The sequence below is a fragment of the Nerophis ophidion genome, linkage group LG18 (assembly GCF_033978795.1).
Source record: "Nerophis ophidion isolate RoL-2023_Sa linkage group LG18, RoL_Noph_v1.0, whole genome shotgun sequence".
NCBI classification, from domain to species: domain Eukaryota; kingdom Metazoa; phylum Chordata; class Actinopteri; order Syngnathiformes; family Syngnathidae; genus Nerophis; species Nerophis ophidion.
This window is the reverse complement of record NC_084628.1, coordinates 28,158,033-28,173,113: the sequence shown is the minus strand read 5'-3', so window position 1 is coordinate 28,173,113 and position 15,081 is coordinate 28,158,033. Positions and strand designations below refer to the sequence as shown.

The 15,081-nt window shown below is 40.5% G+C and overlaps 1 protein-coding gene across 2 annotated transcripts in view; it reads right to left on the bottom strand.

Annotated features, from left to right (window-relative positions):
- LOC133537055 (FH2 domain-containing protein 1-like) overlaps positions 1 to 15,081 on the bottom strand; it is a 44,958-nt gene that overhangs the window by 9,123 nt on the left and 20,754 nt on the right. For both annotated transcript variants that reach the window (XM_061877897.1, XM_061877896.1), the window contains 6 exons: positions 10,478 to 10,563; positions 10,247 to 10,347; positions 7,971 to 8,041; positions 7,799 to 7,906; positions 7,667 to 7,737; positions 18 to 135 (listed from right to left, as the gene is read on the bottom strand). In XM_061877897.1, coding sequence (XP_061733881.1) covers positions 18 to 135; positions 7,667 to 7,737; positions 7,799 to 7,906; positions 7,971 to 8,041; positions 10,247 to 10,347; positions 10,478 to 10,563 — 555 coding nt within the window. The remainder of the gene's footprint in view (positions 1 to 17; positions 136 to 7,666; positions 7,738 to 7,798; positions 7,907 to 7,970; positions 8,042 to 10,246; positions 10,348 to 10,477; positions 10,564 to 15,081) is intronic.

The following is a 15,081-nucleotide window of genomic DNA, read 5'->3' as shown; positions in this document are numbered from 1 at the left end:
CAGACAACGTTTCCTACCTTGAGGAAGTCCTCCATCTGGGCCTTCAGGTTGTCCTGCTTCAAAGTGTTGGCTTGGGCTTCTCGCACTTTTTTCACTCGTCGGGCAAACTCTGCTTCAATCTCGCTTTTGTTGATTCTGGAAAAGAGGAAACGGACAAAGTTTTATGCCGAACAAATTGATCCCATGGCCAAATATTTTGTTTCCAACACAAATGATACCAGGAAGTGAACTTTTACTCATCAATTTTATTTAATAACACGATCGCTTTAGAAAATGGATGGATGGATAAATTCAACGGGGTAATTTGGGGATTTTTCTTCGCTGACGACCATGAAACAAACAGTTAAAAAAAACAAGCTAAATAGGTGTGCTATTGCTTGTGCTACAGCGCCATCTTTTGGACTAGTTTAATCACTGCAGGTACTGCAGTGCTCTTCTGTTCGGACTGAGCTTTCAACCGGAAGTAGAAGTGCTGTTCCGTCTTCTAGCCGTCCATAGCGTTATTACTCGTATGGATTCTTCATTTGTCACGCAAAACAATGTTTGTAGGTTTTCCAATATAACTAAAACAATTCATATACACTAGACCAGGGGTCACCAACGCGGTGCCTGCGAGCACCAGGTAGCCCGTAAGGACCAGATGAGTAGTCCACTCGCCTGTTCTAAAAATAGCAGCACTTACCAGTGAGCTGCCTCTATTTTTTAAATTGTATTTATTTACTAGCAAGCTGGTCTCACTTTGCGCGACATTTTTGATTCGAAGAGAGACAAAACTCAAATAGATTTTGAAAATTCAAGAAAATATTTTAAAGACTTGGTCTTCACTTGTTTAAATAAATTCATTTATTTTTTTACTTTGCTTCTTATAACTTTCAGAAAGACAATTTTAAAGGAAAAATACAACCTTAAAAAAGATTTTAGGATTTTTAAACACATATACCTTTTTACCTTTTAAATTCCTTCCTCTTCTTTCCTGACAATTTAAATCAATGTTCAAGTAAATTTATTTTTTTATTGTAAAGAATAATAAATACATTTTAATTTAATTCTTCATTTTAGCTTCTGTTTTTTCAACAAAGAATATTTGTGAAATATTTCTTCAAACTTTTTATGACTAAAATTCAAAAAAAATTATTCTGGCAAATTTAGAAAATCTTTAGAATCAAATTTAAATCTTATTTCAAATTTTTGTTCTGGAAAATCTAGAAAAAATAATGATTTGTCTTTGTTAGAAATATAGATTGGTCCAACTTGTTATATATTCTAACAAAATGCAGGTTGGATTTTAATCTATTTAAAACCTGTCATCAAAATTCTAAAATTAATCTTAATCAGGAAAAATTACTAATGATGTTCCATAAATTATTTTTTTAATTTTTTCAAAAAGATTCGAATTAGCTAGTTTTTCTCTTCTCTTTTTCTGTTGAATTTTGAATTTCAAAGAGTCAAAATTGAAGATAAACTATGTTTCAAAATTTTATTAAATTTTTTTCCCCGTTTTCTCTTCTTTTAAACCGTTCAATTAAGTGTTTTTTCATCATTTATTGGCCACAAAAAACCTTCCGTAAAAGGAAAAAAAATGTACGACGGAATGACAGACAGAAATACCCATTTTTTTTATATATATAGATTTATTTATTAAAGGTAAATTGAGCAAATTGGCTATTTCTGGTAATTTATTTAAGTGTGTATCAAACTGGTAGCCCTTCGCATTAATCAGTAACCAAGAAGTAGCTCTTGGTTTCAAAAAGGTTGGTGACCCCTGCACTAGACCGTCCCATGTGTGATTTCTGTCGGAGTGGATTCATGCATAATTGTACGTGCTACTGTAATGTAATCAAACTAGCGTCATTAGCATGAGCCAATATGGTAACACATTTACGAATGTGTGTTAGTATTATTAACTTACAATTATTTTTGTAATGTTCTAGTTTCGCAAATTCCTCATTAAACCTTTTATAGCATTCTATTTTGAAATTGTTACTAATATTGATGATATTCATTTTTGTTTCACTACTTTTAGATTGTAGGGTGTCATGTTTGTGTGTCCTCAATTGCTCTGTGTATTGCTATTCTGGGTGTTGATGGGTCTGGTTTGGTTTTGGAATTTGATTGCATTATTGTGTGTTGTTTTATTGGATTGATTAATAAATTCTTAAAAAAAAAAAAAAAATTCACAAAACCGTCACCGTGGAGTTATTGAGTCTGTTTAGCTGAATGAGAGCTACCTTGCGCCGCTAGTGGGTCCATGACCATGACTTCTGTTTTGTTTGATTAGCTGTTTTACTGCCCTGTTACAGACACAGTTTGGAAACAATTAAGGCACGTAAATAAACATTTACAGAATATTTCGGTGGAAATAACTCACAACAGTGCTAATTTTGGCAGCTTTATTTTGATTTAGTTTTAGTCGTAGTCTTTTGACGAAAATGTATTTTAGATTGTCAAATTTGAGTCATCTAAATTAATGTAGTTTTAGTCATTTAAATTACTCAACATTTTAAGTGAAAGTTAAAGTTAAAGTACCAATGATTGTCAGTGTGGTGAAATGTCTCCTTTGCATTTGACCCATCTCCTTGTTCCACCCACTGGGAGGTGAGGAGTGAGCAGCAGCGGTGGCCGCGCCCGGGAATCATTTGTGGTGATTTTTTTCCAACCTTTGATGCTGAGTGCCAGGCAGGGAGGTGATTTTTATAGTCTTTGGTATGACTCTGCAAGGTTTTGAACTCACAACCTACCGATCTCAGGAGCGGACACCCTAACCACTAGGCCAGTGGTCCCCAACCACCGGGCCGCAGAAGAATTTTTCAATTCATTTTTATAAAAAAAAGAAAAAAAAAAAAAAAAGAAATATATATATATATATATATTTTTTTGTTTTTGTTTTTGTTTTATTAAATAAACATAAACAACACAATATACACTTACAATTAGTGCACCAACCACAAAAACCTCCCTTTTTCATGACAAAAATGTCCCTTTTTCATGACAAAGAAAAAAAAAAAAAAAAAAATTATTGCCGTGATTTGCCCCGCCCCTTTCCGGCATGCTACTGTGATTGGATAGATTACTAACTTGTCCCACTTATTTTTTTTACTTTAATAATGCTCGATAGGACTGCTCTAGATTTACATAAAACATGTTTTTCAACTTAATTAACGCTCAAAGACCCAAATAGGACTGCTCTAGTTTTACATATAAGTGTTTTTTTAAACTTTAATAATCCTCAAAGGCGATACAGGACTTTTCTAGATTTACATATAACACATTTTTTTCAAACTTTATTAATCCTCAAAGTCTAGATAAAACTGCACTATATTTACATACAACATATTTTTTAACTTTATTATTGCTCAAAGACTAGATAGGACTGTTCTAGATTTACATATAACACTTTTTTTTTAACTTCAGTAATCCTCAAACATTAGATAGGACTGCTTTAGTTTTGCATATAAAAGTTTTTTTTTTTTACTTTATAAATGGGAATAAGCGGTAGAAATGGATGGATGGATAATCCTCAAAGACTAGTTAGGACTGCTCTAGATTTACATAAAACCTGTTTTTCAACATGATTAATGCTCAAAGACTAGATAGGACTGCTCTAGTTTTACATATAACATTTTTTTTTCTTCAATTTATTAATCCTCAGACTAGATAGGACTGTTCTAAATTTACACATAACACATTTTTTTTTTTTACTTTATTAAAGGGAATAAGCGGTAGGAAATGGATGGATGGATAATCCTCAAAGACTAGTTAGGACTGCTCTAGATTTACATAAAACCTGTTTTTCAACATGATTAATGCTCAAAGACTAGATAGGACTGCTCTAGTTTTACATATAATATTTTTTTTTCTTCACTTTATTAATCTTCAAAGACTAGATAGGACTGTTCTAGATTTACATATAACACATTTTTTCAAACTTCATTAATCCTCAAACACTAGATAGGACTGCTTTAGTTTTACATATAACTGTTTTTTTAACTTTATTAATGCTCAAAGACTAGATAGGAATGCTCTAGATTGGCATATATAACGTTTTTCTTTTTCTTAAACTTTTGTCCTGTATTTATTTGTAGAGTAAATTGTCAATTAATTTCGTCATTATTTTCATCGACTTGCATTTGTTTTGATTCGTTATCATCCTATTTTAGTCAGGGGAAAATAGGTCGTTGACAACAACTAAGACGAAAATTTTTAGTCAACAAAATTAACAATGCTTCACAACGTATACAACCTGCAGCTTATAAATGGATTTATTTATTTTTTTAACCAAAATTTAGTGGGTGTGGCTTATATACCAGTGTGCTTTATAGTCCAGAAAATACGTGAACTCAAAAAAGACATTAATAAAAAAAGAACATAATTCCTTTCATTGTCACTCAGCACTTTTTTCAGTCCTCAAACATATTTCACCAACCATAAGGACCAAGATTAAATGCAGTAGCGTAGTAAGCCCAAGTATCCATTAGATCAAGGCAGAGGTTGTATTTAACAAGTGTATTTAATAAGCCACTGTAGCACTACACAGAGTTTGAACAGTAACACTGTGTTTGAATATAGGAAAACACAACGCTGTACTTTGATCAAGTGATTCTTTGGCGAACCACTATATGGAGCCACAGTCACTGTTCTAAACTATTTACAAAAGGACAAACTGTACAAAAGAAACAATACAGATAAATAAAATGTATTTATAATTTAGAAGACAAAACTATAAAAGAGGTAGTGGGCAGCCTATGACAGAGTCAGCTCTCTCTCTTTATGTTCCTGACCACCCCAGCGGACCATGGCATAGATCACCGCTGAGGCCACTACGGTTATTTATTACTTTTTTTACAAGATCAAGGTCTGAGAAGAGGATGTTTTTTAAGCATACTTTTTGGGGTAGCACCTTAGCAGCATAAGCGAGTTAGTTCCCTGTGATCACTGCACCGCTAAAAGTAGTTCCTCTGTGATAGCACTTATGATAACAATACTGCTAATACTCACGATTAACTCTTCCCTCACTCGTGAACAAGAAGGTAATTGAACTCCTCCACTTGGGGCAAGATCTCCTACCCAATCCGGAGATGGCACTCCACCCTTTCCCGGGCGAGAACCATGGACACGGACTTGGAGGTGCTGATTCTCACCCCAGTCGCTTCACACTCGGCTGCGAACCGATCCAGTGAGAGCTGAAGACCTTGGCCAGATGAAGCCATCAGGACCACATCATCTGCAAAAAGCAGAGACCTAATCCTGCAGCCACCACACCAGATCCCCTCAACGCCTTGACTGCGCCTAGAAATTCTGTCCATAAAAGTTATGAACAGAATCAATGACAAAGCGCAGCCTTGGCGGAGTCCAACCCTCACTGGAAAAGGGTCCGACTTACTGCCGGCGATGCGGACCAAGCTCTGACACTGATCATACAGGGAGCGGACCACCATAATCAGACAGTCCGTTACCCCATACTCTCTGAGCACTCCCCACAGGACTTCCCGGGGGACACGGTAGAATGCCTTCTCGAATTCTACGAAGCACATGTAGACTAGTTGGGCAAACTCCCATGCACCCTCAAGGACCCTGCTGAGAGTATAGAACTGGTCCACAGTTCCACGACCAGGACGAAAACCACACTGTTCCTCCTGAATCCGAGGTTCGACTAACCGGCTTAGCCTCCTCTCCAGTACACCTGAATAGACCTTACCGGGAAAGCTGAGAAGTGTGATCCCACGATAGTTGGAACACACCCTCCGGTTTCCCTTCTTAAAGAGAGGAACCACCACCCCGGTCTGCCAATCCAGAGGTACCGCCCCCTATGTCCACGCGATGTTGCAGAGTCTTGTCAACCAAGACAGTCCCACAGCATCCAGAGCCTTAAGGAACTCCGGGCGGATCTCATCCACCCCCGGGGCCTTGCCACCAAGGAGCTTTTTAACTACCTCGGCAACCTCAGCCCCAGAAAATTAGAGAGCCCACCACAGATTCCCCAGGCACTGCTTCCTCATAGGAAGACATGTTGGTGGGGTGGAGGTCTTTAAAGTATTCCCTCCACCGATCCACAACATCTGCAGTCGAGGTCAGCAGAACACCATCCTCACCATACACGGTGTTAACAGTGCACTGCCCCTTCCTGAGGCGGCGGATGGTGGTCCAGAATCGCTTCGAAGCAGTCTGGAAGTCGTTTTCCATGGCTTCCCCAAACTCCTCCCATGTCTGAGTTTTTGCCTCCGCGACCCCTGAAACCGCACACCTCTTGGCCTGTCGGTACCTGTCTGCTGCCTCCGGAGTCCTATGAGCCAAAATAGTGCGATAGGACTCTTTCTTCAGTTTGACGGCATCCCTCACTGCTGGTGTCCACCAGCAGGTTCTAGGATTACCGCCACGACAGGCACCAACCACCTTGCGGCCACAGCTCCAATAAGCTGCCTCGACAATAGAGGCACGGAACATGGTCCACTCGGACTCAATGTCCAGCGCCTCCCTCGAGACATGTTCATAGTTTTTCCGGAGGCGGGAATTGAAACTCTTTGACAGGAGACTCTGCCAGACGTTCCCAGCAAACCCTCACAATGCGTTTGGGCCTGCCAGGTCTGGCCGGCATCCTCCCTCACCATCGCAGCCAACTCACCACCAGGTGGTGATCAGTAGAAAGCTCCGCCCCTCTCTTCATCGTGTGTCCAAAACATGAGACCGCAAATCCGATGACACAACTACAAATTTGACTATGGAATTGCGGCCTAAGAAAGAGCTGAGCCGGAAGGCAAAGCTCTCAATTTACCGGTCTATCTACGTTCCCATCCTCACCTATGGTCATGAGCTATGGGTTATGACCGAAAGGACAAGATCACGGGTAGAAGCCGGCCAAAATGAGTTTCCTCCCCCCGGGTGGTGGGGCTCTCCCTTAAAGATAGGGTGAGAAGCTCAAAATAAAGCCGCTGCTCCTCCACATTACGAGGAGCCAGATGAAGTGGTTCGGGCATCTGCTCAGGATGCCACCCGAGCGCCTCCCTAGGGAGGTGTTTCGCGCACGTCCGACTGGTAGGAGGTCACGGGGAAGACCCAGGACACATTGGGAAGACTATGTCTCCCGGCTGGCCTGGGAACGCCTCGGGATCCCCCGGAAGGAGCTGACGAAGTGGCTGGGGAGAGGAAAGTCTGGGCTTCCCTGCTTAGGCTCGGATAAGCGGAAGAAGATGGATGGATGGATACTGCTAATACTTGTTAATATTCAGGTCATGACATGTAAATGGAGTATTGTTGGAGCTTTTTGGATTTTTTTTAGAGGGCTGTATGGGCGACGTAAATGACTCAGATTTTCTACATTGTTAGCCAACTCGTACTTGCCATATTTTACTAGTTAGAATGCAAAACAAAAAAAGACAAGATTAGGCTGAGATTGAAAGGTTGTCCTGAAAAGTTGGAAGGAGTAATGTAGCAGAAACTGATCCCCAGTTTAACCCTGATTGAATCCCAATTGAAATGACACAGCTCAATATGTCGATATAGCAGCATAAGTCAGTTAGCTCCCTGTGATCACTGCGCCGCTAAAAGTAGTTCCTCTGCGTTAACACCTATAATAACAATACTGCTATATTTTACGAGTTAGAATGCATAAAAAAAGAAAAACATGTTTTTTTCGCACATAAAGATTGTGAATAACAATGAAACAATTTACCTTGCAGCGGCTCTCATGTGCTGGAGTTGGTCAGGGAAGTTCAGCAGATCCGTGTCCACTTTCTGGGCTTGCTGTGAGACAACAGAGTCCAGGTCAGATGGTACAGGTCAGGAAGAGAGCGAGTCCTCTCACCATCACCACGTAGTGCATCAGGTTCATGCCGGGCTTGTTGGCTTTGGTGTCCACCAACTTGAGCAGCGAGGCCATCCGGAAACCCACCGCGCTGCCGGCGTATCCTCCCTGTTGGTCAGACATGGCAGCTGTCAATCACAGAGTCACACTCATCGATGTCAATCACACTCACCGCATTCATGTAGTTCCCCATCTTCAAAACCAGACGGATGACCGAGTGCAGACTGTCACACTCCAACAACTCTAAAGAAACAAACACAGTACTATGAAAGAAAATACACTCTAGTACACTTCAAAATACACAATATAACCATTCAAATTACACAGTAGTATCATTCAAAATACGCAGTGGTACCTTTTAAAATACACATTAGTACCCTTCAAAAGACATAGTAGTACCCTTCAAAATACACAGTAGTACCCTTCAAAATACACATTAGTACAATACCCAGTACGATGAAGCAAAATACATAGTATTACCCTTAAAAATACACAATAGTACCATTCAAAATACACAGTAGTAACCTTCAAAATACACAATAGTACCATTCCCTGTGTTATGAAAAAACCTACACTGTAGTACTCTTAAAAATACAAAGTACTAACCTTCAAAATACACAGTATTACCCTTCAAAGTACACAATAGTACCCTTCAAAATACACAGTAGTACTATTCCCAGTACTATGAAACAAAATACACAGTAGTACCCTTAAAATATACCCTTAAAAATACACAGTAGTACCCTTAAAATATACCCTTAAAAATACACAGTAGTACCCTTAAAATATACCCTTAAAAATACACAGTAGTACCATTGAAAATACATAGTAGTACCATTCAAAATACACAGTAGTACCCTTCAAAATACACAATAGTACCCTTCAAAATACACAGTAGTACCATTCCTAGTACTATGAAAGAAAATACACAGTATCCTTAAAAATACACATTAGTACCATTCAAAATACACAGTGGTACCATTAAAAATACACAGTAGTAAATACCAAAATACACAGTACACCATTCAAAATACACAGTATTACCATTCAGAACACACAGTAGTACCATTCAAAATACACAGTAATACACTTCAAACTACACAGTAGTGTCATTTAAAATACACAGTAGTCCTATTCACAAATCAAAATAAACAGTATTACCATTCAAAATACACAGTAGTACCATTCAAAATACATAGTAGTACCCTTCAAAATACACAGTAGTACCACTCAAAATACACACTAGTACCATTCATAATACAATGAAAGAAAATACACAGAAGTACCATTCAAAATACACAGTAGTACCATACAAAATACACAGTAGTACCCTTCAAAATACACAGTAGTAACATTCACAATACTACAAAAGAAAATACACAGAAGTTTCAAAATACACAGTAGTACCATTAAAAATAAACAGTAATAACCTTCAAAATACACAGTGGCACCCTTTAAAATACACAGTAGTACCATTCACAGTATTATGAAAGAAAATACACAGAAGTACCATTCAAAATACACAGTAGTACCCTTCAAAATACACTGTAATGCTCTTGAAGATACACAGTATTACCCTTAAAAATACACAGTAGTACTATGAAACACAATACACAGTAGTACTGGGAAACACAATACACAGTAGTACTATTAAACAAAATACACAGTAGTATTATGAAACACAATACAGAGTAGTACTATGAAACAAAATACACAGTAGTACCGTGAAACAAAATACACAGTTGTACCATGAAACACAATACACAGTAGTACTATGAAACACAATACATTGTAGTCCTCTGAAACAAAACACACAGTAGTTCTATGAAACACAATACACAGTAGTACTATGAAACAAAATACACAGTAGTTCTATGAAACACAATACACAGTAGTACTATGAAACAAAATACACAGTAGTTCTATGAAACACAACACACAGTAGTACTATGAAACAAAATACACAGTAGTGCTATGAAACACAATACACAGTAGTACTATGAAACAAAATACACAGTAGTTCTATGAAACACAATACACAGTAGTACTATGAAACAAAATACACAGTAGTACCATGAAACACAATACACAGTAGTACTCTGTGACAAAATACACAGTAGTACTATGACACAAAATATAATGTAGTACTATGAAACAAAATACATAGTAGTACTATGAAACACAATACAGAGTAGTACTATGGAACAAAACACACAGTAGTACCGTGAAACAAAATACACAGTAGTACCATGAAACACAATACACAGTAGTACTATGAAACAAAATACACAGTAGTACCATGAAACACAATAAACAGTAGTACTCTGTGAGAAAATACACGGTAGTACTATGACACAAAATACACTGTAGTACTATGACACAAAATACACAGTAGTACTATGAAACAAAATACACAGTAGTACTATGAAACAAAATTCACAGTAGTACCATTCCCGGCAGCTTTCAAGGTGTCAATGAATCCTCTCATTTCAGTCATGAAGGGCAAGAACTCTTCTTTGAGGACCAGGCTGCTGACACGTTCCTCATAACTGCAGAGACACACACACACACACACACACACACACACACACACACACACACACACACACACACACACACACACACACGGTTGTAATCCATGGAAAAAGAAAGAGGACTGGGAGAAGCCAAAGTTCTCACCTGGGGATCTGGACCAGCATCAGCATGAAGAGGTCAGCATCAGGGAGAGCTGATTGGTCGCCCTTGAAGTCCAGCAGCTGTTTGACCTGCCAGGAGGAAGAAAAAAAAATACAAAAACGTTGGAATCAGAATTAACTAACATTGTTAACTAACTGTTTATCATAAGACTACCCTTACTATGTTCTACCAACAAGTCCTGTATCAGATCTTATTTACTGATGTCTCTTTGAATATGACTAAAGTATATAACAGGTAGTTTATTAAGTCTTTGTACATTGTTAACTATCCATGCATCTTCTTCCACTTATCCGAGGTCGGGTCACGGGGGCAGCAGCCTAAGCAGAGAAGCCCAGACCTCTCCTCAGCCACTTCGTCCAGCTACTCTAGGTGTATCCCAAGGTTTCCCCAGGCCAGCCAGGAGACATAGTTTCCCAACATGTCCTGGGTCTTTTCTGTCAGATGTGCCCTAAACACCTTCCTAAGGAGGCATTTCTGACCAGATGCCTGAACCACCTCATCTGGCTCCTCTTGATGTGGAGGAGGAGTGGCTTTACTTTCAGCTTCTCCCGAATGACTGAGCTTCTCACCCTATCTCTAAGGGGGAGTCACGCCACCTGGCAGACGAAACTCATTTCGGCCGCTTGTACCCGTGATCTTGTCCTTTTGATCATAACCCAAAGCTCATGACCATAGGTGGGGATGGGAACGTAGATCGACCGGTAAATTGAGAGCTTTGCCTTCCGGCTCAGCTCCTTGTGATCAATACATCTTCCGCATTACTGAAAACGCTGCACCGATTCGCATGTCGATCTCACGAGTCACCCTTCCCTCACTCGTCAACAAGACTCTGAGGTACTTGAACTCCTCCACATGTGGCAAGATCTCTTCCCCAACCCAGAGATGGCACTCCACCCTTTTCCGGGCGAGAACAATGGACTGGGACTTGGAGGTGCTGATTCTCATCCCAGTCGCTTCACACTTAACTGCGAACTGATCCAGTGAGAGCTAAATATCATGGCCAGATGAAGCCCTCAGGACCACATCATCTGTAAAAAACAGAGACCTAATCCTGCAGCCACCAAACCGGATCCCTTGAAGTCCCTGACTGCGCCTAGAAATTCTGTCCATAAAAGTTATGAACAAAATAGGTGACAAAGAGCAGCCTCGGTGGAGTCCAACCCACACTGGAAACGGGTCTGACTTGGTGGTACCAAGCTTTGACACTGATCAGACAGTCCGAGACACTCCCCAGAGGACTTCCCGAGGGACACGGTCGAATGCCTTCTCCAAGTCCACAAAGCACATGTAGACTGGTTGGGCAAACTCCCATGCACTCTTAAGGACCGTACAATAAATAAAGTTGCCATGCTTGCCGAGAGTATAGAGCTGGTCCACAGTTTCACGACCAGGACAAAAACCACACTGTTCCTCCTGAATCCGAGGTTTGACTTTCCGGCGTAGCCTCCTTTCCAGTACACCTGAATAGACCTTACCGGGATGGCTGAGGAGTGTGATCCCACGATAGTTGGAACACACCCTCCGGTTCCCCTTCTTAAAGAGAGGAACCAATACCCCGGTCTGCCAATCCAGAGGTACCACCCCCGATGTCCACGCAATGCTGTAGTCTTGTCAACCCAGACAGCTCCACAGCATCCAGAGCCTTAAGGAACTCCGGGCGGATCTCATCCACCACCGGAGCCTTGCCACCGAGGAGCTTTTTAACTACTTCAGCAACCTCAGCCCCAGAAATAGGAGAACCCACCACAGATTCCCCAGGCACTGCTTCCTCATAGGAAGACCTGTTTGTGGGATTGAGGAGGTCTTTGAAGTATTGCCTCCACCGATCCAGAACATCTGCAGTCGAGGTCAGCAGAACTCCATCCCCACCATACACGGTGTGGACAGTGCACTGCTTCCCCTTCCTGAGGCGGCGGGTGGTGGTCCAGAATCGCTTCGAAGCCATCCGTAGGTCGTTTTCAATGGCTTCCCCGAACTCTTCCCATGTCCAAGTTTTCCCTCCGCTTAGCCTGTCGGTACCTGTCCGCTGCCTCCGAAGTCATATGAGCCAAAAAGACTCTCACAATGCTTTTGGGCCTGCCAGGTCTGTCTGGCATCCTCCTCCACCATCGCAGCCAACCCACCACCAGGTGGTGATCGGTAGAAAGCGCCACCACTCTCTTCTCTCGAGTGTCCAAAACATGAGACCGCAAATCTGTTGACACAACTACAATCTACGGATTTCTAGTATCTAACCGCCATCAGTGGGCGCTCTTGCATGTTTCTGTGTAAATATCTCTATTTTACAACATACCGGTTTATATCTGCAGCTAAGAAAAAAATACTTTTTTTTCCTGTAAAATTGATCTGCTGCGCCTTATAGTCCGAAAATTGCGGTAACTTATTGCCAATTGTTAATAAACTATTTAAAAGATGTACCCTGGCAAAGTAGTGTTAGATCATGTCAATGTTGCAGTACTTTCAGTAAGTTATGATGTGGTTATGACCACAGATGAAGCGCTAGCTGTCCAAAGTGGGGCCCCAGGGTGGACCACTCATCTGTGCATCAGTTGGGGACGTCTCTGCGCTGCTGACCTGTCTCCACTCAAGATGATCTCCCGCTGGCCCCACTATGGAGTGGACTCTCACTATTATGTTAGATCAACTATGGACTGGACTCTATTATGTTAGATCCACTATGGACTGAACCCTCACTATTATGTTAGATCCACTATGGAATGGACTCTCTCACTATTATGTTAGATCCACTATGGACGGGCCTCTCACTATTATGTTGGATCCACTATGGACTTGACACTCACTATTATGTTAGATCCACTATGGACTGGACTGTCACTATTATGTTAGATCCACTATGGACTGGACTGTCACTGTTATGTTAGATCCACTATGGACTGGACTCTCACTATTATGTTAGATTCACTATGGACTGGACTCTCCCACTATTATGTTAGATCCACTATGGACTGGACTCTCACTATTATGTTAGATCCATTATGGACTGGACCGTCCCTATTATGTTAGATCCACTATGGACTGGACTCTCACTATTATGTTAGATTCACTATGGACTGGACTCTCCCACTATTATGTTAGATCCACTATGGACTGGACTCTCACTATTATGTTAGATCCATTATGGACTGGACCGTCCCTATTATGTTAGATCCACTATGGACTGGACTCTCACTATTATGTTAGATTCACTATGGAATGGACTCTCACACTATTATGTTAGATCCATTATGGACGGGACTCTCACTATTATGTTACAAACCCTGTTTCCATATGAGTTGGGAAATTATGTTAGATGTAAATATAAACGGAATACAATGATTTGAAAATCCTTTTCAACCCATATTCAGTTGAATATGCTACAAAGACAACATATTTGATGTTCAAACTGATAAAAAAATTTTTTTTTTTCAAATAATCATTAACTTTTGAATAAGATGCCAGCAATATGTGACAAAGAAGTTGGGAAAGGTGGCAATAAATACTGAGGAATGCTCATCAAACACTTATTTGGAACATCCCACAGGTGTGCAAGCTAATTGGGAACAGGTGGGTGCCATGATTGGGTACAAAAACAGCTTCCCAAAAAATGCTCAGTCTTTCACAAGAAAGGATGGGGCGAGGTACACCCCTTTGTCCACAACTGCGTGAGCAAATAGTCAAACAGTTCAACAACAACATTTCTCAAAGTGCAATTGCAAGAAATTTTGGGATTTCAACATCTACGATCCATAATATCATTAAAAGGTTCAGAGAATCTGGAGAAATCACTCCACGTAAGCGGCATGGCCGGAAACCAACATTGAATGAACGTGACCTTCGATCCCTCAGACAGCACTGTATCAAAAACCGAAATCAATCGCTAAAGGATATCACCACATGTGCTCAGGAACACTTCAGAAAACCACTATCACTAAATACAGTTTGTCGCTACATCTGTAAGTGCAAGTTAAAGCTCTACTATCCAAAGGGAAAGCCATTTATCAACAACATCCAGAAACGCCGCCGGCTTCTCTAGGCCCGAGATCATCTAAGATGGACTGATGCAAAGTGGAAAAGTGTTCTGTGGTCTGATGAGTCCACATTTCAAATTGTTTTTGGAAATATTCGACATTGTGTCATCCGGACCAAAGGGGAAGCGAACCATCCAGACTGTTATCGACGCAAAGTTCAAAAGCCAGCATCTGTGATGGTATGGGGGTGCATTAGTGCCCAAGGCATGGGTAACTTACATATCTTTGAAGGCACCATTAATGCTGAAAGGTACATACAGGTTTTGGAACAACATATGCTGCTATCTAAGCGGCATCTTATTCATAGACGCCCCTGCTTATTTCAGCAAGACTATGCCAAGCCACATTCAGCAGGTGTTACAACGGCGTGGCTTTGTAAAAAAGAGTGCGGGTACTTTCCTGGCCCGCCTGCAGTCCAGACCTGTCTACCATCGAAAATGTGTTGAACGACTGAAGCTCTACATAAAACAAGAATGGGAAAGAATTCCACTTTCAAAGCTTCAACAATTAGTTTCCTCAGTTCCCAAACGTTTATTGAGTGTTGTTAAAAGAAAAGGT